This window comes from Rhizophagus irregularis, chromosome 4, assembly GCF_026210795.1.
Source record: "Rhizophagus irregularis chromosome 4, complete sequence".
Classification (NCBI taxonomy): domain Eukaryota; kingdom Fungi; phylum Glomeromycota; class Glomeromycetes; order Glomerales; family Glomeraceae; genus Rhizophagus; species Rhizophagus irregularis.
Window position 1 is genome coordinate 5586298 of NC_089432.1, and position 26580 is coordinate 5612877.

The 26580-nt window shown below is 29.2% G+C and overlaps 4 protein-coding genes across 4 annotated transcripts; 3 read left to right on the forward strand and 1 right to left on the reverse strand.

The window, feature by feature from the left end:
• Positions 1-575: 575 nt before the first annotated feature.
• On the forward strand, positions 576-1853 carry OCT59_024490 (uncharacterized protein). Its single transcript, XM_025310562.2, has 2 exons — positions 576-1417; positions 1499-1853. Exons 1-2 carry the CDS (start codon positions 881-883, stop codon positions 1628-1630), a joined length of 669 nt encoding a protein of 222 aa, XP_025181163.1. The 5' UTR covers positions 576-880; the 3' UTR covers positions 1631-1853.
• Positions 1854-10690: 8837 nt separating this feature from the next.
• OCT59_024491 (uncharacterized protein) lies at positions 10691-12890 on the forward strand. Its single transcript, XM_025316176.2, has 8 exons — positions 10691-10822; positions 10959-11079; positions 11193-11378; positions 11469-11495; positions 11606-11644; positions 11738-11848; positions 11932-12052; positions 12151-12890. Exons 1-8 carry the CDS (start codon positions 10764-10766, stop codon positions 12420-12422), a joined length of 936 nt encoding a protein of 311 aa, XP_025181164.1. The 5' UTR covers positions 10691-10763; the 3' UTR covers positions 12423-12890.
• A 2905-nt stretch (positions 12891-15795) lies between these two features.
• On the forward strand, positions 15796-17659 carry OCT59_024492 (uncharacterized protein). The gene is made up of 4 exons (XM_025325451.2): positions 15796-16730; positions 16801-16832; positions 16911-17018; positions 17093-17659. The coding sequence occupies exons 1-4, from the start codon at positions 15817-15819 to the stop codon at positions 17560-17562; spliced, it is 1524 nt and encodes a 507-aa protein (XP_025181166.1). The 5' UTR covers positions 15796-15816; the 3' UTR covers positions 17563-17659.
• Positions 17651-25284, reverse strand: OCT59_024493 (uncharacterized protein; the record flags this gene model as incomplete). The annotated part of the gene is made up of 25 exons (XM_025325452.2): positions 17651-18068; positions 18153-18197; positions 18280-18463; positions 18531-19395; positions 19478-20978; positions 21089-21182; positions 21262-21360; positions 21435-21541; positions 21619-21828; positions 21925-22026; positions 22092-22179; positions 22251-22360; positions 22427-22658; positions 22756-23172; positions 23234-23323; positions 23401-23502; positions 23607-23720; positions 23794-23897; positions 23966-24077; positions 24154-24234; positions 24312-24402; positions 24537-24616; positions 24694-24820; positions 24953-25140; positions 25225-25284. 25 exons carry the CDS (start codon positions 25282-25284, stop codon positions 17998-18000), a joined length of 5274 nt encoding a protein of 1757 aa, XP_025181167.1. The 3' UTR covers positions 17651-17997.
• Positions 25285-26580: the final 1296 nt, after the last annotated feature.

The window sequence follows — 26580 nt, forward strand, 5'->3', positions numbered from 1 at the left end:
TTAACCATTTCATAAATGTGTTCAATAAAAAAAAGCACAGCAGAAATTTATTCAAGTTTAAGCGATTGCACTCAGTAATATAGTCACTCTTTACTATTGGATTTATTGTAATAAACGGTAAAGTAAGAATTTCCGGTAATAAACTGATGTATAAGTAAAGAAAATTATTTTTTTCAATTAGGCAATAATAGATACTCAACTATTAACTTTATCTACTCATATTATACTTATTTTATTACTGTAGAGCGTTAATTGAGAGTATTAATTGTATAAATATAAAGAAATAATATATGAAATTTATAATATCATCACATTAAAGTTAAGAACTTTATTATTTGTTAACTTTTGATATTAATGATTATTCTTACCTCTTCTCTAAAAAAATTGCATCTTCCCTTCCCATTGTAACAAAGACTTGTAGCGTTTTTCTCTTCCAATTTCTATAAAAGGTAAACCGAAAAAAAGTCAATGAAATTTGAGGAATATTTTCTGATGATCCTTTATTATTACAACTTGTGTAACGGGAATATGGAAAATAACTATATATAAGCAGTACATATTCGAATCTGTTAATTGTTTTTGCAATTACTCGTAGTTGCTGTAACCCTCACGCTTTTTTCGCCCGTTATCTTTTTTGTACCTTTTCTAGTAATTGAAAAATTATATTTTTGATTATAACAATTAAAAATTTTTGTTATTCATTGTCTTAGTATATGCCTTTTTCTTATAAATTTCTTTCTTAGTATCTTTTGTCCTTATATTATAGTTCTTTGGGCTATAAACATTAGTTACAGTTTACTGTACATAATTATATTGAACTATTTTGTGTTAAACTTTTTGATCTGATCATATTCCTAGATATTTATTTCTTATAAGTACCATGAATTCTCTTGAAAAATTCTTTCAAATCTTATATAACTATGATATGGCAAAAGAGGAAAACCGCAGAAAAGGAAAAGCATTTCCTGTCAAATCTCCTAGGCTCACCATGAGCTTTGATTTTCCTGACGTGGACCCACCGATCGTAAATGCACCACATGAAATCCTATTTGACATGGAAGAAACCCCAAATCTTCACGACAATAATAACGACGAAATGCAAAATCGTTCCCGTTCTCATTCAATCTCTTCATCTCCAAATAATTCGATTATCAGCATCAGCAGCGATGATGTTATGTCTGAAGACGTCAAAATGACTGATGCAAGTATTGATGGCGGGTTGACAAGCGAAAGTGACTCCAATACTTCGCCAACTACTAGAACATGCCACCATCCAAAACATAGGATATACAAAAGGCGAGGATTAACAACGAATTCATTCGTGAAGATAACGAAAAATCTTGCTTCTATTGTTGGGATTGATGATAATTTAATAATTTGCAGAGGATGTATGAAACAATCTCATCAAGACAAAGAAGTATAATATCACAGAATTTTTTTTTCTTTCATGAATTATAAAGCTTTTGTGGCTAACTCAGTTTATAAATATCTTTCTTAGTACACTTCTCATCAAGATTATATTGCGCCGAAGAAAGCCAAGAAGGAACATATGTTAAACAATCTGAAGATTGAAATGGTAGGATTTAATCAACGTGGAAAAAGAGTAACCCGTTCACATAAGCGACAATAATCATTTCGGCAAGAAATTTAAAATCCGTTACATATCTTATAATTCATAAAGTGCCGAGTCGTTATAAAATATGGTATTACGTTAATAATAATTCGTTTTTGTATTAAATAGAAAAAAATTATTCTTCATTTTTATTATCATGTTGTTTGTCGCTAATAAAACAGAATGTAAATTCCGATCAAATGAATAAAAATAAAACTTTTACGCTTGATTCAAACTTTGAGACGCTTGGGACAGTAAATATGACAATAGACTAATTGCTTTTAATTTAATATTTTAAGCATTCAATATCATGACGTACAAGTAATAAGAATTGAACCACATTGTACCCCTCATTTGTCGAGGGTATTTATAAACAGGAATGAACTTGCTCTTACTTTCTGAGCACTTTTACGATCTTTACACGATGTAGTCGGTGCAAGCAAAACGTAGCATAATAAATAAGTACTAATATCCGACCTTCTGATATTTGTATTTATTTAGATATTTGGGATAATTGTCTTATACTTACATCTAAATTTTCAAAGATTTAATTATGTAACGAAAGGTATTCTACTAATGAGATTATCGTTCATTTCCTCATTTCCTCTATATGAAAATTTGTGAAATTATCAATTGCTCGCATCGCTTTAAATATTTGTTATGCTTTACATTTTGTCTTATACTAAACACTGACATTGTCAATTAGCTGGTGTCTTATACTAAATATTAACATTATCAATTAGTTGGTTTCGCTTTTTTTTAATACATATGAAAATTATGTCACACGTAAAGTAATGTGTTACATTTGAGCAAAAATTACCTCCTCGTGTTATTTTTTTGACCCGCATATACTGTATTACATATAGGAGGGTCAAAAAGGATGTCGTACAGGGTCAAAAGCTGTTATTGTATCACTTCAGAGATCACAGTCTTAACTTTAACGGTCTCTTTGACGAGAAAAACGTGAACATATTTTCGATTAAGAATTCTAACATAAATGTTTTTTCTTATTATTGAAAGCAACCCTCAGTTTTTATACAATAAATAGTTATGGAACCTATGTATTTACCAATCTCATTTCATTACGCATATTTCTCTGATTTTTTATTTGAGCGGGGAAACGGGCTTCTTTTCTGTTTTAGCAAGCAAATAATCAACTGATCAATTTTATTATTTTCCTTTGTTTCCTTTGTTTCCTTTGTTTCCTTTGTTTCCTTGTTTCCTTTGTTGCTGTATTCTATTCAGTCGCGTTATTAGAGATGTATATTCGTCCTGTTGAAGATGTTGAAGAAAAATGCAAAGAAAACGCGTAATTTAAGCACGATATCATTATCTGTTATTGATTGTTTATGGTGTGACAGTATGATTCTTTTGTATGGACTAATTTTAACTTTTAGCTTAATTAATAGTCTGTTTTTAAATTTTCGTTATAACAGATACTGTACATAGAAACAAAAACATGTATGACACGTTTTACGAAAATCTTTGTGAATGATTGCAGCATGTTTTGTATATTTATAGGAAGTTAACTGTAAATATTTATTTGCAATTGAGAAGTCGATATAAGAAAAAACTTTTACTTATAGTACTATTATATTAAAAAAAATCAAATAATAAATATACAAATTAGTTTAACATATGTAATATTATTACTATTCTTTTATTATCCACATTACATCCTCTTTTTTTTTATTTCATATACACTTTGAAAACAAAATTTTTTTGTTATAAAAAATATATTTTTCACATTTTTTTTTTTAAAATGTCATATATTTTAATTTTGGCTAGCATTATATAATTTTGTTCAAAAATCAATAGATAATAGATAAATTTACTATATATTAAATAATTTTTTTTAAAAAAATAACTTTAATTTTTATTCTAGTAAATTTTTAATAAATCTAATGATTTCAGAATTTTTTTAATTATAATGTAAAAGATTTCCAAATGTAAAGATTTTATTTATTACTATTTTCAAATTAGTATTATAATTTATTATAATAAAAAAAATAAACTTTAAGAAAACTTGTGATTACTTATAGTTGCATTTTTCCATTTAAAATACAATAAAATTTAAGTTAAAAATTATAATTTTTAAATACAATTTTCAATTTTAAATAAGTTTACTATTGAAATGATAATATTACATAAAATTTAAAGGATACTTATAAGTAAACTTACTTTAAAATTGTAATTTACATCTTAAAATTTATGATTTTTAATTGTAATTACACCTTTTTTATTAAAATTTAAATAATTACAAGTATCCTTAAAATTTTTTTTTTTATTAATAATATTAAATCATATTAATTTGAATAGCAATAAATTCATGATATGTTTTATTTAAAATTTAATGAAAATTACAATTATAATTATAAAAACTTAATTATATAATTAAAATAAATAATTCTATAAAATTATATAATAGGAATTATTATAGTAATGAAGTTGCCAAATAATAATACTTATAGAATAATATTTAATAAAATTATAAAATTAATTAATATTTTTATATATATTTTTTTTACAAATTATTTAATAAAATAAATAAATAATTTATTACTATATAAAATATAAAAAGCATTTAAAATACTGTCAGATATTACCTAATATATTAGAAAAAAAAGGGTAACTAAATATATATATATATAAGTTATATATAATACTATATAAGAAATTATATATATACTGTATATATAATTATACTTCTCCGCTAATTAATTACGTCATATTTCGACGAACAGACCAATTCACTATTTATTATAAAATTACTATGAATTAATTACGTCTGTCAAAATACATTACGTCTGTCAAAATAAATTTAATTAGTATTTTGGCATTTTGACGAAAAGTATATATATAATATATCTTACCTAGGGAGGAGGGGTAAGCTTTTATATTAGAGTAATATTAGGTAATATCTGACAGTAGTAGTACCCTTATATATATAAATTTGTATTATTCATTACTTAGCAGAAGTTATATAATCTCAAACAAATATTCAAATAAAAATTATATATTATTAGTATTATATTTTTATTTTTATTTTTATTTTTTAATATTGAATCATGTACTACTTATTAGAATATATTTGGATTATATAATAATCACAAATATTCTATGAGTGATACTTCCAGCTCCAGGCCAGTCTAATTAAACATTAGATATTATATCAGCAATAAAATTAAGAGTAAAAATAAACAAAAAGTAAGCTAACATAACATACTATAAACTGGAAAAAATAAAAAAAAATAAAAATAAAATTAATAATAAAAATAAATTAATAATAAAGTATATTTCTCAAATTATAAATAAAAATAAAATTATAAATAGAAATAAAATTATAAATAAAATTATAAATAAAAATAAATATAACTAAGAATAGATAAAAATTTAAATTAATCCAGTAATTTTTTGCTAATCCTTATATATGTATTTCTTTATGAAGGTATCTATTGATTTCTTTACCAAAAAAATTGACTTTTGTAATCAATCTACTTTTCTTGTTTGTAAATCTTTCACTTTATCTAAAGTTGATTTAAATTGTTCTTTACTTTAGATTCTGAAAGTATTATATTTTTATTAAAATAAAAATTATTATATAATTTTTAAAAAAAGTAATATATATTATATTATTATTAAAAAAAAAAATTTTATAATAAAGATGAAATTTAATTGAAAATTTTTTTTAAAGAATTTATAAAAACAAATTTAAAAATCAATTAATTATATAAAATTATATTATTATTTTAGATTTACTTTTTACTATAAATTTATTTATATAATATAATATTATATTATTATATTATTAAAAATAAATATACAATTCTTAAAATTGAAAAAAATAATATATTCTAAAATTATTATATAATATAATAACTTTAACTAATATAATTAGTATACTTATAATAAAAGATATAATTATATTAATTGTAATATTTATTAAATTGTATTATATATATAAATCAATCTAATTATGTTAAATTATTATCTACTTATATATAAATTGTTATTTACCTATATATAAATTATTATTTATATATAAATTGTTACCTATTTACTATTTTTGACCTGAAATATAATTGAAGAAATGGGAGCAAATGGAAGATTTTTTCAAATTGAAAAATAATTAGATTAAGCATTTGGCAGAAGACTTTGGCACTGAATCTGAGCCAAACCCAGTGCCCAGATCTCAGACTTTATTGCCTCAGCATAAGAATAGCGATTATAAACCCTTTGAGTCACAAATTGTGGAAAATGGCGAAATATCTAAAATTACCAATATGTATAACTACTAAATTTTACTACGAAGCAGTGATCATCCTGTGCAATAGCTAATTCGATTGAAAAATCTTCTAACTATAAAAAATGCATACAGATAATTTACTTGATCTAAATTAATACAATTTATTCTAAAGTCTTCTGATTCAGGATCTCAAAAAATGTTGTAATATAAATGATATATGGGAAAGAGAAGTGAATCTTGAATGGTCCAAAAGAATTAGTCTCAGAGATTTTCAATTTGGGAAATTAGTTCAAGGCAATAATATGGTAAAAGACTTTTATTCGAAACTAAAAGAGTGCAAAGCATCATATATGGATTAGATTTACTAGCGTTAGATGAGATGGTCGAATGTTTAGTTTGATAAAAAAGGGAAAAGAATTAGGGATCGATATTACGTCCGTGCATAAAGATTATGTTATTAATCGACAATTTATTGATAATCAGGATTTGTTATTTGATAGGGGTGTTAAAATATCATCCGAACTGCGAATTTATACATTGATTCTTTAACCTGATCAATGCCAGTCTAAAGCAGCTCAGAAGAATTTTTTGCTGAGCCGCATACATGTACTCATATGCGCCTAAACGAGCATATCTGCACAATTGTTAACCCCCTTTTTCAATTGAAAATTCTTCTTATATAATCAATCTATTAGCAAAATGTTTGACGAGGATATAAATGCTGAAAAGGAGAAACCTTCAATGAGTTTATCAATGAATACAGTCAAAGAGAGGAGGATTGGTGTATTGAGCTGGCTGGGAGGAACTTTTTTGCGACATCAAAATCTATTGGAAGACAAAGGCAATCAGGCGTTGGAGAAAGAAAACCCTTGAGAAATTTGTATATAGTCTATCCAGTGTAAGGAATCCAACATCATTATTCGATGATTGGTTATTTGGGAATTTGGTTTGATTATCTATTTAGAGGCTCATTTGATTGTGTTAAAAAAATTGGTCATTTTCGTTATTGAAGTCCTGTGGCTGTATTCAATCCAATGCTCTTTATCTTCCGCAAATTTAAAGCTTGATAGAATTGCCATATAGTGCTGAGGAACTTAGATTGGAAATATGGCCGGATGGTATTGATACAGACGATTAGGATTGGATGATGTAGATAAGTTACGGTGTGGGTTATTGTTTCAAGGCAAAGACTCAATAGCGGATTATTATTCAAAGGTAAAGAGATGTAATGATATTGTCAATCTCTGTAAAAGACATCTTGAAAGTGAATTCTTTGATGGACCGACGCCAGAAAATAAAAGGCATATTGCAAGATCTGGATTTTATCATGTTCATGATCTTGATAAAACGGTAGAAATGCTTATTAAGAAACTGTGCCTGATTTTATTACCGCATTTAATGATTTTCTTAGACAGGCTGGTGGTGCTCAGAATATTATTATTTCCGCATTTCTTAGTAGGGAATTAACACAGCCCTTTATGTACTCTACCGATCTAACTAGTCTGATCTCCAAGACTTTTTTGCTGAGCCACAAATTGTGCGAAAAAATAGATGATCACCAAACAGATCTGTGCGACATATTAATTTTTGAATATTAACCTCTGTTCTTTATTTTTTCCCAAACAAATGACCAGAGGAAGAATAGTGTGAAAGAAGGTTCACATGCAACACAGGACCTTTCCCACATCTGGAAGGTAAGTAAATAATGCCGACAAAAGCATATGTTATGAAGGGCTGAGGAATTCGCAATTCCGAGATCGCCAACTTTACGTCTTTCTGGTAGAACTTGGGTCACTCTGTGACCTCTCTCCATGTGAAGAGGTATGAAGTTTCCGTATTCATGTGCTTTTGCTTTAGCACCTTTCGGCCATAGCTGATCACTCTTCTTATCTCCTTCAGCAAGATATAAAGCATGTAGGAGTTCAGCCAACTTTCCCGCGAAAAACATTACTGCAAAAATAACGCAAATGTGTGTATGCCAGAAGTTATATATGTATGGGAGCGAGTTTTAGTTTACGATCTCACTATGGGCTCATGTATTTAGGAAAAAAAGATGTCTTCCACCTCCACTCTAGTTGATAAATTAAAGAATATGAAACGGAAAGTCTTATCAGGAAGATCCCAAATTAAAAACGCATAGAAGTTGGTGACCTTTTACGAAGCTTGAGGAAGAAAAAATCACTGGTAATTCGGGAATACGGAATGACATTAAAGACAAGCATTAGAACTTGAGGATTATATTAAGGAGCTGGGTGGGTGATTAATTTAGTCTCAGGCGCTTTGCATAAACGTTCTAGCTGAAATCTAATGAGCGTTGTTCTGACTGTCATTACCTTTGGTAACAGGTGTTCGAAAAACTATAACAGATTTAAAAGATTATCTTCACCCTCAAAAAAATAATTAGTATTTTTATTCACATCATGTAAGCGATCTATTCGCAAATTTATTTTTGTATCAGTTGCTTTCGGCACGTAAATAAAGTATTATTATTTTATCGAATACACACGAGAAGCGAGTCACGTGTAATGATACAGAGGCCATCATGAGCCCTTTCACAGAAATAATTTTATAATTTTATCCGAGCTAATATCCCTATAAAAAATGTTATATCTGAAACTAATACTCCTGCTTCCACCTCTACCTCTGTTGCTGGAAATGAGACGGTCACGCTAGCGGACGATATTAAAAAATATAAACGAAGGAGCTTATCGATTTTTTGCGACTTAGAACTTGAGGAAGAAGACTTGAAATAATTCGCAAGCAAAGAGTTAATTTTCAAGACATTTACAGAAAATTTCGCTCACAATTCTGTCCTTTATGCAAAAAATATCATGAAGATCTGATTTGTGAATGGTGGATCGATAGTCAAGAAAATAAAAAATGTTATTTGACTTGTGATAATATCAAAGCACCGGGAAGTCCGGGAGCTCCATTTGAGGAGGTATTAGAAGCATATTCTGAGAACACAGTCCTAAATCAGTCTATCCTTTGAAGCTACGCTCTTAAGTTCCCTGATAAAGTATAGAGTATAGCAGTAAAGGCGTGAAAACATATATAGAGAGGGTTATTTTATTTCATATACAGTATTGCAAGAGGCAACATTTATTGCATAATATGTAACTTTCTTAAAAAATGTTTCGCAAATATAAAAAAGTGTTTTATTTGTATGAATAAGTCAATTTTAATTTTAATACATTAAAATTCGACTATTTCGACCATTTTGAGGGTCAAAATTAACCTAATTTCGGTTTTATGTATACTTTCTATATAAATATATACGTATTAGAATTAATATTAATCCTAACTAAGCATCTCCTATTGAATAAAAAAGATGTCTAAAAAAAAGATTTGCAAGTTTGTCATCATATGATCATAATTGATTTCAGATATAAATATGTCTAAAGTTCAAAATTAAAAGACAAGGCTAGATTTTTTTTTACATATAATATATGCTATAAAATTATATAGAAATTTGCAAATCTTTAAAAAATAGTAAACCTGGTAGAATAAAACTAATTTGAATAGATATATTAGCAAAATAGGTTATAGCTTTATATTTTATTAACTTTATATAATAAATTTAAATGTAATTAAAAACTGAATCACTTTTTAATATTAATTTATTACTAGTTTTTATTTTTAAAATTTAAATTTAAATGTTAATAAATTTATTTTACTTAAATATATATATTTAACTTTATTTTAATTACTTTATTAATAGAAAATATTAGACATTATTATTATAAATGTTTTTATTGAAATAAATTTAATATTATAAGTAATATATAATATAAATAATTGTTATATAAATTATTTAAAATATTTAACTAGTGATGGCAGGTTCACTGTACCAGCATTATGATGTACTTTTGGCCAGAATTAAAAATCTAATAAATATTGACTAGCATTACATCATAATTTTATCATCAGTACTGGTGATATTTAGCAATACCCAAATATTTATATTAAATTATTAAATAATAAAATAATATATTACCATTTTTTTAAGTTTGCAAAATTCTATAATAATCATATGGCTGATTATTCACTTTTTAGTTAAGTCAGCTGACCAAAATAATCGAAATAATTAAACGTGTTTCTGCAAAATGACAAAGAAGATTACGGCAAAGACGAATATTATGGCAAAGAAGAAAAGAAAAGATGATGACAAAAAAATTCTACTACCGCTATTAAATAATAGAGCGCTGTTTTTCAAACCGATTAAACATTACTAGGTGTAGGAACGATATCAACTTTTATTATTATTTCAATTTAAAATTAAATATTTTTTTTGTAAAATACATTAAAAATATATTTATATTTAATAATTAGTCAATCGTTTACCTGAAAAAGTATAAAAATTAAATTATTTAAATAGTTTTGTGCCACCAAACATTACTCTCGGAGATGACATACAAGGGCGTGACAGATAGATACTGTAGAGAATTAGAGTTATTAGACCCAGTTAAAATAGTTAATGTCGATGTGAGTAAATGTATTTACAAATGAAAATAAGTTTCGGTTAATTGGTATACGTTGCTTTCAGACTAGTGATTTTCTATGTATTTACTAGTAGGTATTAGAATATGAAAGAGTATTTGTATTTTATCCGGAAACAAAAAACAATCAAAAATAAATTTACCTTTTTAGTAAAAGTAAAATAACAATTTTACCAAGAAATAAATTCTCACAGTATTTGTCACTGTCAGATTTAAAAATAATACTAGAAATCCCAATGTAAATCCATTAATAAGCAAGTAGTCAAAAAACAATTTTACCTATTTTAGTAATAAACATCATTTAAAGATATCCGCAGTACGTAAAATTAAAAAAGTTCCTTTTTTTTCGAATCAAAAAAATATTTTGGTTTGGTTTGAGAGGTTTAGATCCTCAATAATAATAAAAATGTTAAATTACATTACTCAAACCTTACGTGCGATATTTTATGGTACGGCTTTATTCAGGTTCGAAATTTTACAACTTTTTTAACTTTTTTTTTTTAAATAAGAATAACTTTTACTTTTGCCCGAGATGTATTTTATAATAAAATGAAAATAAATTGTTAAATTGTTCTTTGATTGTTCCTTTTAATTTTGATAGTTTTGCTATTAGTATTAATATCGTTCAGATATGTTCTATGTTATTGATACCGTATTCAAGAAGACTAGTATGGGACATTAATTCTAGAGGGGCTGCTCAAAGCATGTGGTGGGTCATGCAGGTACGAATATCCTAATTTCTTTTTATATATATTATTCTAATTATTGTCCTCAAAAACTTGAATTTTTTTATCTTCAGATCTATAATTTTTTTCTTTTACATTAAAATACTTAGTATATATTTGAAAAAAAACATAAAGGAAATATTACATTTTCAGGTGATAAAGTTCCACCAGACGAAAGTGCTGTAGTAATTAGTAATCATAGAAGTTTTACAGATTTTTACATGTTGCACTCAGTTGCTATTCGTAGGAACATGTTACCTCACGTTAAATATTTTTCCAAAGATTCTTTAAAATATGTACGTATAATATGAATATATGTATATGTATTTATATTTTTATTTGGAATTGAATATTTAAACATTTTTATTTTTGATTTTGTGATGTAGATTCCTTTCTTTGGATTTGGTATGTGGGTAGGTTGCCATTTTATTTAATATATTATTGATTTTTCTTTATTTTATTTATTTATTTATTTATTTATTTTTTTTTGAGATTAACTTATTTCTTTTAATATTTGATTTAGCTTATGGGTATGATTTTCATTAAAAGAAATTGGACTCAAGTAATTATAACATTAGTTGTTGATATTAGTAATCAATTAATCATTCTATTGAAATTTTTAACAAATTCCTTACCTTCTTTTTGTTATGGTTAGGATGAAGGACAGTTAAGGAAAATATTTAAAACAATTAAAAGATATGCTGCACCTATTTGGGTAGTTAATTTCGTCGAAGGAACTAGATTGACTCAAAAGAAATTACAAGAGGTAAGTAAATAAATTTTTTTTTTTTGATTAGATCGTATTGTATAAATTAATAAATTATTACTATTATTATTATTTAATTAAAGAGTCAAGCATTTGCTAGAGAACGTGGATTACCTATTTTACAAAATCTTTTGTTACCAAGAACAAAAGGTTTCGTTGCATGTATACGCCAATTAAGAAATACTCATGTGAAATACGTATATGGTATTTATCTAAAACTCCTTCCTACTGAAATTATTCCTTTTTTTTTTTTTAATTATGTATTAATTTTCACCGCACATTTTTGATTTTGGGTGATAAAGATTTTACTATCGCATATCGACATATTAAAAAAGGATTGCAATGTCCACCAAATTTATTACAAATTCATTCACTTCCGATTATCACACCTCCGTGGTATTTTCATGTACATGTAAGAAAGTATTCTATTGAAGATTTACCTAGTGATGAAGAAAAACTAGCTGAATGGGTTAAACAAGTTTTTGTTGAAAAAGATACTATTTTAGAAGACATGAAAATAAAATGGACTAAATGTGAAAAATTAGGTGAAATTCGTACTGAAAAATATTTTTAAATAACTTTCTTTTTTTAAGGGAAAAAAAAGTTTGTTATTATGAAACAATAGAGTGAAGATGCGTATGAATATAATTTTTTTTTTTTTTAGAAATGCTAAAACTAAACTAATAATTAGTAATTAATAATTTATTAAAATTAAATAAGGGAATTCTTAATTCACATTTGCAAACATTGCTAGGAGGTTTTGATAATAAATAAAACCAGATCGGCTATTTAAGTGATCGACAGTTATCCATTTTAATCATCTTATCATTTTTATCGTTTTATCAATGAAAATTTGAACGTACGAATTTTTATATTTAAGGAATCTATCAATCAATATTACTAAAATTTTTATTATTCTTTTTTTCTTGATATTTTAAAATCTTTAAACCCTGTAACAATTAAATCTTAAATAGTGTTTTTTGCTCATTAATATAAATGATTACTTCCTTATAAAAGAAATAATGAATGTTCTTCAGGTTCTTAATATTTTTTTTTTTTTATATTCTATATAATATATAATATTGAAAATTACTATTAAAAATTCTCTTTTACTTGAAAATTTTTCTTGACTGAAATAAAAAAAAAAATTGTTCAATAAAAAATGTCTTTTAAATAATTTAAATATATTTTTTTTTCTCTTTCCTTTTTTTAAGGTTAAACTAGGAATGTTGTATCCACATTATGGGCAAAATCCCATATGATTATTTTTTGATCCTGAGAACAGCTTATAATTTTAGTGGTATTGAATTGAAGTTTAAAAACTCTTTAAAAATAAAAAAAAAATTATTTATTAAAAAATGAATAAAATATTTTACTAGACATTTTAATCAGAAATTTAAATATTTACCTGCTTGTATGTCCATGAATTAGATTAGATTGTAATTCTCCTGTTTTAAGATCCCAAACTCTAAGGGTTTCGTCATAACTTCCACTAACAATCCTATTTTTATCAAATTGTAGGGTTCTTACAAGATCAGTATGACCAGCAAGAGTGGATAAACAAGCTCCTGTATGTACATCAAAAACTTTTATAGTTTTATCACTTGACCCAGAGATAATAATATTTCCATCAAATTGGATACAGGCAATTCCTCGTGAATGTCCATCAAAAGTACGAAGACATTGTCCTGATGCTAAAGACCATAATTTAATTGTTCGATCTCCCGAAGCTGAAACAACATAATCATCTTTAAATTGTATAGCATTAACTGCTGCACGATGTCCGCATAATACTCGAAGACATGACCCCGTCTCGCGTCTCCAAATTCGTACTGTTCGATCTTTTGAACAACTTACGATATGATTTTCATTAAACCGTAAATTCAAAACACTTTCACTGTGACCCTCCAATGTACGTATAATTTCTCCCGTAGCTAAATTCCAAATGATAATTGTAGCATCGCTACTTCCACTAACTATTATATCATCATCATATTGTAAACATAAAACAGATTGTCTATGTCCACGATATGTTCTAATGCAATAGCCAGTTTTGATATCCCAAATTTTAATTGTATCATCACGACTTCCACTAATAATTTTATGTTCATCAAATTGAACACAATATATGCTTTCGGTGTGTCCTGGTAACTTTCGAATTGAATAAATACCTTTACGCCAATGATGTTCTAATAATGATCTTTGTTGATACAAGTATTTCCAATTAATTACAGGTTGACCAGATTCATTTTGATGCATAGGAAGAATGGGAAGATTATACGGAACATAAGCAGATGGAGGAATGAGGAAATGAGAAGGAAGAGGAGGTGAAGGTAATTGTGTAGTTGGATGATGTAATAAACTCGTGGAACGTCTTATAAATTGATTGTCGGCTGAAGAAGACCTATCTGAAATTGGAGCGGAGACAGTTGATAAAGATGTTGACGGAATAGCAGATGGTATATTTATGCTACTCTGATTAATTTTGGTTCTTGAGTGTGATGATACACCATTCCATATATCTGAATTCAAGTCTTCTTGCTGCGAACCGCTCCCATCATTTGTTGGAAGCAAATTTACCTGATATGTTGAAGGATAGTGAAATGATTGTGAATCTAAAAGAATCAGATAAATTAATTATTAACAAACTTAATTTTTAACCAATTATACTTTCAATAACTCACTTTCATTATTGTATTGTGAATTTAGATCTTGATCACTTTCAATAAGATCATCATGAATATCATCCAATTCATAATCGTCATCAGCTCCCAGTTGTTGTTGAGTGGATATTGTTTGATCAGGATTTTTCCCTCGGTTAAATGGTGAATTCGATCTGTTACATATTGGTGTTTGAAGGTACAATTCAACCATTTTTGTATTCACAGTCCATCCGTTTTTAAAAAATAAATTTCTCCATAATGACCCATCAGAACTAACTTTTCTCCATTGTTTAGATACACATGCGGCTCGACCAAGAGTCCGTGCATCAAGAAAAGAAAGAATGTGGATTGCCAATTCATATGGCAATAACTAATTTGGTAGAATTAATGTTGAATCTTTAAAAAATTTCAATATAAAACGATAAAAGCTTTTGTTAAAAAGAAATGACATACGGATAAAAAGTCTCGATGGAACAGGGGAGACAAACGGTTGTGCAACTGTGCGATTTTGGGGGTTGGAAGCGTCAAAAGAAGCTGAAATGCGAATTCTGATTTTAAAATACCAAGAACAGAATTAGCAATAGAACATTTAACATTTCACCAATCAAAGCTATAAAAAAAGTCTTGAATACAAAAAAAAAAGAATTCGATAAAAATTTCCTTCTTGAAGTAGGCGTAATTCAGTATATCAAATCAATAGACAAGTCTCAAGACCTACAGCTTTCTTGATTAGCGGAAAGACGAAGAAAAAATCAATTCGATATAAAATGAAAGAAAACCTTACCAATTCTTTGTTCTTCGCTAAGCGAAGCTATCCAGGAAGGAATTTCGAATTCATGTTTTACTTCTTCATAACCATCGTTATATCCTTCATCGGTTGGTGATTCTAGGAATGTAGTAACCCTTTCTTCAATCACAGTTTCCGAAATACAAGCTGGGTGGTTTTCAATGTTCATTTGTGAAAATTTAACGGACGATTTAGATAGGACGAAATCTATAGTGAAAGCTAGTTATTATATATATATGTGATCAAAAATTGAACAATGATAACGGTATGAATGGAGATTTTAAAAATCAGTAATTAATTGAATTACAAACAATGAAACATGAACTTTGAGCCGTTTCCTAATTTAGTTAGTTCGTGAATAGCTTGTTGCAGATAAAAAGAACCCTTAACACAGCCATCGCTGTATGGTTGACATATTAAGTTTACAGACTCATTATAAGCACGTGTTGAACCTTTTTGGAAAATAAATCAAAAAAATTTTAAAAAAAAATTTTTATAGGTTTCTTCTAGATTTCCACATGGTCTATACACCGAAATTAGTTTCGCAAAACAAGTCTTATCTTGTAAATAACGTTAATTCGTCCTCGTCTTATCAAAGCAATGAGGGCTTCAATAGTAGTAATCAATGGCTGCGAAGGCGTTTAGAACAAAGTCAAGAGATTTCTTTCGCGTCTGAAGAAGATCAGTCTTCTCCGTTACTAATGCGTGGAAAAAATAGAGCACGATCTACAAGCTTCCAACCTTTTAACATACTAAGTCCTGTATATGAGCAAGTAACGTCGTCTGCGTCAACATCAACCTCTCCAACAACACCAACAGCACCACAGTTCCAGGGCTTGTTCGGAGAGCATTCACGAACACCACTTCAATCAATACAATCTCAACCTAGATCAGATATTAATACAACAACAGGACCTACAATAAGAACTTTTCAGAACACTTTTCAACAAGATACAAGTAGGCCTACGTCTGTTGCGCCAATGTCTCAGAATGTAATATTAAATCAGTCGCAATCTCGGGCATACGTGCCTATCACTCAATCGGGTGTTACACCGATAAATTCACCAATGTATACTAGTCCTGCTGGGGTTTCAGATTCGACCTTTAATGTATTAAACAGTCGGTTCGAAAGACAACAAATTCCAATATATTCAAGTGGGACAAATTTAATTGGACGTGATATTTCAAATGTGAATGCTCGAATAGCGGAATCTCCCCTTATTCAATCAACACCTGCACCTAAACCAAGACACCAACAAACACCACCACGTAAAGTGGAGAAGGTGCCATATCTTGCGCGTCTCCTAATGATCGAACAAGAATTACCAAAGAATGAATATGAAGTGGAAAAAAGTAATAGTATTAAGACATTGTTTTTTAACTTTTGTTTAGGGATTTTTATAATATTTCTTACTTCTACTAAACAATATCGGTATGTTTATTTCATTATAGTTATGTTTCCGTTTTATTATGTAATACTAATTGTTGTAGTATTTAAAAAGGCGATTTGAAAATTATTATACAAGTGTCGTAGGTAAGTTTATTTAATTTGAAGATAACAAGATTACAAGATTTAAATTATGGATTTGACAATTTATCTCTTATTATACAGGATATTTAATGTTTTGCATACCTGCATTCTACATACTTAAAGTATTTTACACAAATGTTCAATGGGCTAGAAAGAAAAAACAGATTGATCAACTCAGAGAAAAATTAGGTAAAATCACATACTTTATATCATCAATTAAAAAAGAACTGTTCCCAAGATAATCTTTTTTTTCGCCCTTAAAGTTAAGGAATTGGAACAAAATAGTTCATATGATACTTCAAGTTTCACGATCAGTCCATCAGGAAGATCCCAAATTCAATCAACACCACGACCTTCAAGAAGCACTACTACTCCATTGACAACTGTGCAAAATACCGTTGTGTCATCAATCCCTTCACAATCTACAATACTTCCTTCTATCCCTTCTACGTCGATATCAACATCAACATCAACATCAGTTATGGGTCCACCTTACACTGGCGGCTCAACATCTACTTCAACTATTGTCCCTTCCACATCTTCAGCAAGTTCATTCATTAATGCTTGGGGTTCTCCTAGTGGAGTGCCTTTTCCACAGCGAATTCCTCCTACAACAAAGTATCGGCAAGCACCATATGTAACTCCATCAAGGATTGATGAAAAATTGATTACTATTGGTGGTATTTCAGCCCGGTTACCACCAGAACCAAAACCTTCAGATCGAGAAACCTGAATTCGATGCGTAAATGATAAAAATCTGTATTAAATTTTATTAGGATTATTACTATATATATACTGTAAAATAAAATTTATTAAATTTTAATACATGTAAATGAATCATATATAGCATATATTTATTTAAGATTTCCACTTTTAAATACTACCATATAACATGTTCTATTATGGTATGTTTACTCTAAATTAAATATTAAAATTACAAAAAATTTTTTTATTCTAATATAACGCCACAAATTCAATGAATTTCTATTGACATGTAATATGTATATGATGTATATAATAAAAATTCCCTTCAAATTTGTAAAATATGATAGACAATTATATTTATGTTGGATTAAAAAAGATAAAACAGAATAGCAAGCTACCACAAAGTCCTATTTATATAATGTAATTTTTACTAAATAACCGTTCCATTTACTCCCTTTACAAATCACTCGTTCCCCGTCTCTCGGTAACCAAACACTTGTTGTAATCTCAAAAGTTTTTGTCTATACGCAATGTCTAACAAATAAAATAAAAAATTAATAAGCAAAGTAAGAAAAAAAAAATTTATTATTATTATTATTATTATTATTATTATCTTACCTTCCGATTGGTTTACATTCTCTGTATTATTCTTATCTTGAGGAACTAAAAAAGTTATGATACATTAATTGAAGCTAAAATCATGAAATCACAAAAATTTTTATAAACACTTGAAATAATAACATACATAGATTTTTTTTAGCTTCTGCGATAACATTTGCTCTTTCCTTCTCTTCTTCCTCTGTAGCAATGTTTGCAAGTCCACGTCGGATATAACTTTGGAAGTGTGTACCGGTCCTAGATAACTGTGTTGTTATCTTGCCTTCCATTTCAGGGTGTTGTTTTTGAAATTCATATAACTCGTAGATACCCTAAGCACAAAATTTCAATAATTTAATCATAATAATCTCGATGCAATCTCAATATATTAATATTTACCTTCTTCGTTTCTTCCCTTGATCCAATTTTAAGAAAAATTTGAGTTAGACGTGCATTCATTTCTACCTCATGCGAACCTGATGAACGTGCACTTGTAGTTGGTGTAGGAAATTTTGGGGTCATTGGAGTGCGCGGCGACGCTGGACTTACTGGCTCTGAAGCATTTGACATAGTTTCATTGATATGACCAGGCACATCAGGTACTGGAGAATCCCTTGCTGGTGGGAAAGTTCTTGTTGGTGGTTCATTTATAGGGGAATTTCTTGCTGGTATTGAATTCCTTAATGATGTTTGAGTAGGTGTTCTTTGTGGAGATAAGTCTCGTGCAGGAGAGGCACGTGCAGATTCTGTAGTAGAAAATTGTATATCGGAACCAACTGAACTAATAGATCGAGCCGATGAAATTGAAGATGGACGGCTTGATGTATTATCAGCGATTGCTTGGCTGCCAGCTTGTCTATCCTTCTTCTTGGTAGCCTCAAGCATGTGGTGTAAGTAAGGATAAACATAACTCTTCTGTGGATCTTCAATAAGATCCAATTTTTCGTAGACACTTTCACCAAGACCTGTTACTAGTTCGAGCAATAATGTCTTAACCGTACGTAAAGGCAATTCACCTAGTAACACTTTTTCTTTTTCTCTCCTTTTCCACTCAGCTGGAGGTATTGCCATAAAGAAATTGTTAAGATCACGTAGCAGCTGATTAGGCAATAGAGTACCAGCCTTCAAATTTTCCTGGACTGACTTTGCCAATTTCCATAAACATTTCATAATTAGTTCAGTAAACTTTGTTTGTGTGGCAGCAGTTTCTGCATCAACTTCACGCAAATTTGATGACGATTTCCCTAGTATTGATATTAGTGCACTAAAGAAAAGTTAAAGGAAGATATTGTAAAATGAGTAATGATAATCATATAGATTGATATTACTATAATAATTTTTATTACCTATATGTTCTATTACGATTGCTATGTTCAAGTACTTTAACCATTGAAACATTAATTGCTTTGGATAATTGTGAACCACCGTCCACTACTGTAAGATTAGGGTCTAACAAACGATGTGCTAATTCGGAAAGTAAACGGTCGAGTGAATCTTGAGATACAGCTGATGCTAAGTCTTTATTTGAAAATAATAAGACTAAAGCATTAACTAGATGTTTACACAATCGAATTAAACTAGGTGATTGTGGTTTAAGTTGTGTATAGGAAATTCGAAGCTGGATGGCTAAAGCATTTACAAGCTCGTCCACATTGCGAATAATAGATTCAGGAGAAGTGTTCAATTGTTTATCTAATTCTTTCAATGCTTCAATGCTTTGTTGAAATTCTGTACTCAAAATTTTAGTAATAATGATATCAACCATAAAAACACGCTGTTTAGTAGGTGCATTCATTTCACTATTAACCGACTCGAATTTATCAACTTCCATACTGGATAAATCTTTCTTAGATTCGATCTCATCAACTGAATCATTCGAAGATGCTGGAATTTGTCCATTTGCTCCATTCATACCAGGACGAGCTCGAGAAAACTGTAATCTTGATGGAGTTGCTCCCCTACCAATTCCGCTAGGAATTCCACCTCTTTGGAGAGGTGATTGAAGCCTACTAATACCAGAGGGCGGAGGTCCACTAAGTTGAGAAGAAAGTCCATTTGTAGGTAAACTTGATGTATTAGGATTCGCTGCAGATAGTGGATTTGCCAGTGAAGTTGTGGGTTTGTTAAGTGTAGAATTAGCTGATGGCCTAAGAACCAATCCTGGTGGCAATTTTGCTGGTGGATCGTCATCTTCCATATTTTCCTCATCTGTATCAGCTTTGTCTTTGCTTGATGGTGCAGCAAGTCGAGATTTTGCCTTTTTTGTGTCCTTTTTTGCGGCAGGACCACTAGGACCAGTTGGTCGAACGGCTTCTATCATTGGCATAATTGTCTGTTTTACGGCACCTTTTAAATCACCGCATTTTGCAACAACGTAATCAAAACCGGCACTCTTTACTATAGGACTTAAACAAGACTGCGCAGCTTTTCTAACTTCACCATTACGATCTTGTAAGCAGGATAGAATTGGTTGAACCATAGGTGATAAATCCGGTAGAGCATTCTTCTTATCACTTTCTGCAGCTTCTTTGAGACGTTCGGAGAGCCAACTCAATAAATCCTTCCTCAATAAAGGATTTTCGGTGGCAAGGCTCGTTGAAAATGAACCAATTAAAGAATCAAGGCCACAAGCATTTGCCAAAGCATCTAACGTGCTAATAGCACTACTACGAACCGTTGCTTTTTGATCTGTAAGTACAGCAGTGACAGGCCCAACTAATATTTTTACGTGCCTCTCAAATGGTTTGCCCATTGCAGTAGCAATCTTGCCAGTTATATCCAAAGACATCATTTGCAAATTTTTATTACTATCTCCTAATCTTGATTTAAGGATAGGAACAAAATCACCTATAAAACAAATATTATAGCGCTTTTTTTAGTTAATCATTAAATTTCTTTTATTATTATTATTATTATTATTATTATCATTATTATTATTTATTCATCTATATACATACCCAAGTTCGGTTTAATCTTCTTGTTAGCATCAACAATGGCAAGAACTTGCTCAAGTGCATCTTTTCGCACTTTCCATTTATCATCATTACATTCCTAAAAATATATTTTATTTATACATTAAATTTCTATCAGGCAAAAAAAAAAAATATTCTATTACTAAAATAGAACTTACAGCCATCATCTTACTAGTAAATTGCGCACCAATATCAACTTTAGGAAACAACTCTTCTATGGGATTTTTTCCACTACTACCTGTACCTGTAGCTTCAGCCTTTATGCAAATAAAAGAATAGTTAAAATCAAACAAAATGACTATTATAAATAAATCCCTAACTTTGCACATACACTCGCCCTTAATGATTTCGGAGGTTCTTGACCAGCTACTTTTTCAAATTCACTATCAATTGTAGCAAGTTGTGTAGGATTTAAATCTTGAACAAATGTTCTGATGTCTGCGAATAATTGATTAATTAATTGTTTAAACATAATTTTTTTTAAAAAAAATTATAATCATTGTTAATTTTTTTACCTGGTCCTACAAAAACACGCAATGCTCCCAAAACAGTGACAGCATTTGTACGAACGGATGCATTAGAACTTCCTAATGTAACTTTGAGAAATTCAATTAATTCTCGCACTTGAAGACCCCCTATTCCAAATTCCATAATAGCACCATGAATCCATAACAAATTATCAGCCAATATTTTGGGTGCTTTTGCTTTATTCAAGGGATCGTATGCTGTTAAATTTTTTTTTTTTTTTGGAAAAAAAATGAAGAAAAACAAAATTAGCAAATTAGCAAACATTAAATATTTAAAAACCATTTATTAAATACCTTGTGAAAGTACAAATTGTAAAGAAATTTTCTCGGAAAATGCCATTAATGCATCCCCTGCGCTCTTTTTTAATTTAATATCTCCTAATTTTTCCACAAGTACTGTAATATGTATATCATATTAATTAGCGTTCACTAAAATAATAAAAATTAATAAATAAATTTACTCGGTATTGCCAATGTTGCCGCTGGTTTTCCAAATGACGGAAATTTTTGACTAAGCATCTCAATGATATTAAATGCTTTCGATAAAACCTACAATAGAACTTATGTTAATCAATAATATAAATTTCATATAAAAATTGATATTCAAACAAAGTATTAACCTGAAAATTGCTTTCTTTCCATCCAGGCTTTTTAGAAAGAAATCTAACGACCAATTCAGCTTCGATTTCAGATGATCTTTCTTCCAATGTGCTTTGAAGATTCTCGATGGCTGAAGTTAATGGCAAAAATTTGTAAAAGCCTTTTATAACATAAACAAATACTTAGAATAACATACCTTCTAAACGTAATTTCCAATTCTTTTCACTTAAATTAGCAGTCTGGTCTTCAGGTACAAATTCAGCAAACCTTTCTTCAGCACCTTCGTTAGAAAATTTGTATGTGATAATTTCTTCCTTCACTTTTCCGCCCTTTTTTGGAGGTGCGGCGGCGGCACTCGAGGCTTTTGCTGGTGGAGCTTTTTTTGGAGGGCCTCCCGGTTTTGCAGCTGCCTTCTTGGGTGCAGAACCCTTCAAAACAAATTCCCCATAAAGGGCAAAATGAGTTGAAATATCTTACAATAATATTAATACAGATAAAATTGACTATTCCAAAAATATGACGCACAGCTTCTTTTTTTTTTGCCGCAGGTTTTTCCGCAGGCTTTCCTTTAGGTGCTGCAGCTGGAGGCGGTGGTTTTTTCGCAGCTGAAAATTTTATTTTGACTTCGGCTTTATCATAATATTCTTTAATTTTTCCCTTTTTAATATCATCAAGTCCTTCCAAGAAAGTGTTCATAGCTTTCTCACCAATGACTTTCATCATTGTTCCCAGTCCTTCAAAAGCCGAAATACGAACAGGTTCAAAACTGTCCTCAGAAGCCTTTACCATCATTTCAGTTAAGGCTTTGATTTCGGCCTTTTGAGGCGACGTTCTTGTATTTTTAATACATTTTACTAAAAATTTCATGGATTCTGATTTAACTTGCGGATTCTTGTGTTTTCCAGCGGCTAATACATCCTCAGTGATATCAGAAATTGTAACCTATTTGGTAAAAAAATTAAATGATATAAATTGAAAAAAAAATTCTATTTATGATACTTACGCTTAAAAATACTGCATCCAGCGCTGCGGACAAAGCATCAACAACGCTTTGTTTTCTTTCTTTGAGTTTTTCTATCAAAGGAGTCATGACCTAAATATGAAAATAACGTTATTAAACAGAAAGTCCTTAATTAAGGTAAATAATAAAGTTGAATATGATAAGTTTACCGTTGTTTTGTATTTTGCGAATGGTTCACGTAAACCCAAAGCCAATGCCTCAATAACATTAGCTGCGAGTGTAACTACTAGAATATTCGCATCTGAAATACGCTGTAAGTTAAAAAATATAAAAATATTAAAAAAATACACTTTTTTGTAAATAACTTTGTCACAATTATGCAATGATATTCATTACAAATTAATTTCTATGCAACCTTTGCAAGTGCAGCAGTTAATTCAGAATAATTGTTATCCGCAATCCTTGGCGTCTTACAGATTTCCAGAAAACCTTCCAAAGCTTCTTTTCTTTCTTTCCATTTTGAAGACCCCTAGTAGGACATATATAACGTTTAAAAAGAATTTACTAAAAATATTAACTAAATGTCATATAATATATATTACCAATAGAGTATAGAAGTCTTTGGACATTTTTGAAAGAACATCAACTGGTTCCGCTAAATCATATGCATCAATCTCTTTCTCTTCCTCAGCTTCAGCCTCATCACCTAATATGCAAAATTCAAGCCATGTTTAATACAACATAACCAAAATACAAATGTATTGCGGACATTACCTTTACCAGCTTCAGCTGCCGCTTCAGCCGCTGCCACTTGTGAACGTAATAATCGTCCTTGTGTGGGTTTTTCTTGTGGTAATTTTTCAAATGATTCATTCAGTTCTTTTATCTAAAATCGATAAATAGTAGTGTGAAATTTTGATGTTTCGAATAATCATCACATCCTAAATATCTTCGACTTTTACCTGTACTGGTTTTAACTCTGATAAATGAGGATCTATTGCTTTACCCAACCATTTATATAATTCTATTACTAATTGTGTTCCCTATACAATAAAAAAGTCAATTGTATTTAAAATGATATTAAATAATCATTATAATTATTATTTGATTATTCAATTACCTCACTTCTCACATTCTTATCTGTGTGTGCAAATATTTTTGGTATAGTTTTGAGAATAGGTTTAACATTCACAGTTTTTGTACCATAAAGTCTGGAAAAAATTAAATGAATTAAATTAGCATAACCATACCACTAATCATCAATGAATTGGAATTTTTCTACGATTTGATTGAGTAGATATAGAAAAGATAATTATTTCAAATTTCAGTAATATAGATGTAATACCTAATTATCTCTTTAAGTGCAGAAACAGTTGTAGCAACCAACTTAGGTTGTTTGGCGCTTAACCCCCCAAGGACATCCCCCTAAAGTCAAATAAACAATTAAATATATTTAACAAAATTAACAAAATTGGCTTGAAAATAATTATAAGTTTACGCACTACTACGGGTTCTGGTGAATCGACTTCTATATATAATAGTATAAGTTCTATTGCTTTATTTTTAGTCCCAGCACGAGACGAACCAAAACCCTTTTCTACAACTGCCGGTATTATAGAATTCCTGACCCTGCAATTTGAATGGAGATCGTCAAGTTAATAAATTTAAAACATAAAATATGTACCTGTATATAACAAACTATTGACGCGCTAAAATACTTGAATAAACTAGGTTATTGGCGAGTAAGAACCTTAAACTTACTTTAATGGATTTGGTGCGTTCTCCACAAACGCAAGTAAGGTCGTTAGACCAGTTTCTTGAGCGACTGCATTAGAGTCTGTGGCGATGTTTTTCATAAAACCCTCATAAGGCTTAAAGTCGCTTTCATTATCTGATTTTTTGAATAGTTTCGTAAGTTCTTCATAAGCTCCAACCCGAACTTTCCAAATCTAAAGTAGTAAATCACCAAAATATGATATATATATCTCAATTAAAATAAAGTGAAATAATTGAAAAGTTTTAACGTTAAAAACCTTATGTGTGACTCGTTCAGTTAGAGGTAATGATGAATAGTCCTCCTCAGGTGCTGCCATTTATACTAAAATACAAAAAGACGCGGATTTTAAGTTGTATATTAAAAAAACTCTGAAGGAAATTTTTGTAAAGTGGTTTTATAAAGGTGTAGTGAAAAAAAAACCAAAAAAAAAACGACAAGCACTGTAAAAGTAAAGAGAAAAGATATTAAGAAAGGAGAACGGAGAAACGAAGTTGTAATTGATATATAGCTGCTCGGGCGTTGTTATAAATTTTATTTGGATATCATAGACACAAATACAAGTAGCAAAAGCCTAAAATGGTTAGCTTTAAGTTATGTAACATATCACGTCATCCGAATTTTAAGATCATGTGACATGACGGTGTTACATCAAATGATAATTGTGGTACATTAATATATACAGTATCCCGTAATAAAAAAAAAAAATTTTTATAGGTTGTAACATTGCAATATTGGAATGCTGTGTAATTATGAAACATAAAAAAATCTTGGGTTTTTCCCTCAAATTTATTATGTGCGCCTTGGCAGATTAACCCAGAGCTCCTTATTTAGAAAAAGGTTAATGTCTATAAAATGATAATATAGTCATTTCACGCAGAGCAAGAACTTTTTACTTAATAACTTGACTTGAACAAAATACTGGACGGATGATTTACAAAAATCCAGAAATAATTTTAAACTAGTGGAGAAATCCGAAAATGAAACAAAAACAAAAATGAAAGGATTATTTAATGAAACAAAAACCAAAAAAATCAAAAACAAGGGTCAAAATGAAGTAAAACAAAAGGATCACTAAAAGAATCAACAACAAAGCAAAATATAATTATATAACCCAAAGTAGGAATTAACCTAAAAAGTACCAGCGTGGAAAATCTATTCTAACAAATGCCGGAGATTTTATTCACTTCACTTAAAAATTACAAAATAAACCCGGTTACATGCTCCGGTTAAAAAACTAATTTCTATGCTTTACCGGAATCTCTCCGAAATTTTTTCTTTTTTCCATGCTGAGTACTTTAACCAATGCGTAATAAAAAACAAACGAAAAAAAAAGAAAAACTAGTTTCTCACTTTCTCTATCTACGACTAGTGAACTACAGTATCCAGACAGGTAGGCCAGTCTTGCTATTAATATCATGCATGCAGTACCAAAATGTTTTAAGAACACAATTATTTTTGAAAATCCTAATTCTATATAAATGATAAAAATTTAAAACGAGATATATTACATTTTTTGAGTTTTGATTTCTATCTATACTACTATGAATCACAGCGAGATTTCCAAATTTCTATTATTATCTACGTCAACATGAATTGCATTACTGAAGTGTAT

Coding starts and splice junctions, on each gene's coding strand:
- OCT59_024492 (XM_025325451.2), top strand. CDS start 15,817: ATGGTCTATACACCGAAATTAGTTTCGCAAAACAAGTCTTATCTTGTA. Junction 16,731..16,800: donor ACTTCTACTAAACAATATCG/GTATGTTTATTT, acceptor GTATTTAAAAAG/GCGATTTGAAAATTATTATA. Junction 16,833..16,910: donor TTATTATACAAGTGTCGTAG/GTAAGTTTATTT, acceptor CTTATTATACAG/GATATTTAATGTTTTGCATA.
- OCT59_024491 (XM_025316176.2), top strand. CDS start 10,764: ATGTTAAATTACATTACTCAAACCTTACGTGCGATATTTTATGGTACG. Junction 11,080..11,192: donor GCATGTGGTGGGTCATGCAG/GTACGAATATCC, acceptor TAAAATACTTAG/TATATATTTGAAAAAAAACA. Junction 11,379..11,468: donor CCAAAGATTCTTTAAAATAT/GTACGTATAATA, acceptor TTTGTGATGTAG/ATTCCTTTCTTTGGATTTGG.
- OCT59_024490 (XM_025310562.2), top strand. CDS start 881: ATGAATTCTCTTGAAAAATTCTTTCAAATCTTATATAACTATGATATG. Junction 1,418..1,498: donor AATCTCATCAAGACAAAGAA/GTATAATATCAC, acceptor TATCTTTCTTAG/TACACTTCTCATCAAGATTA.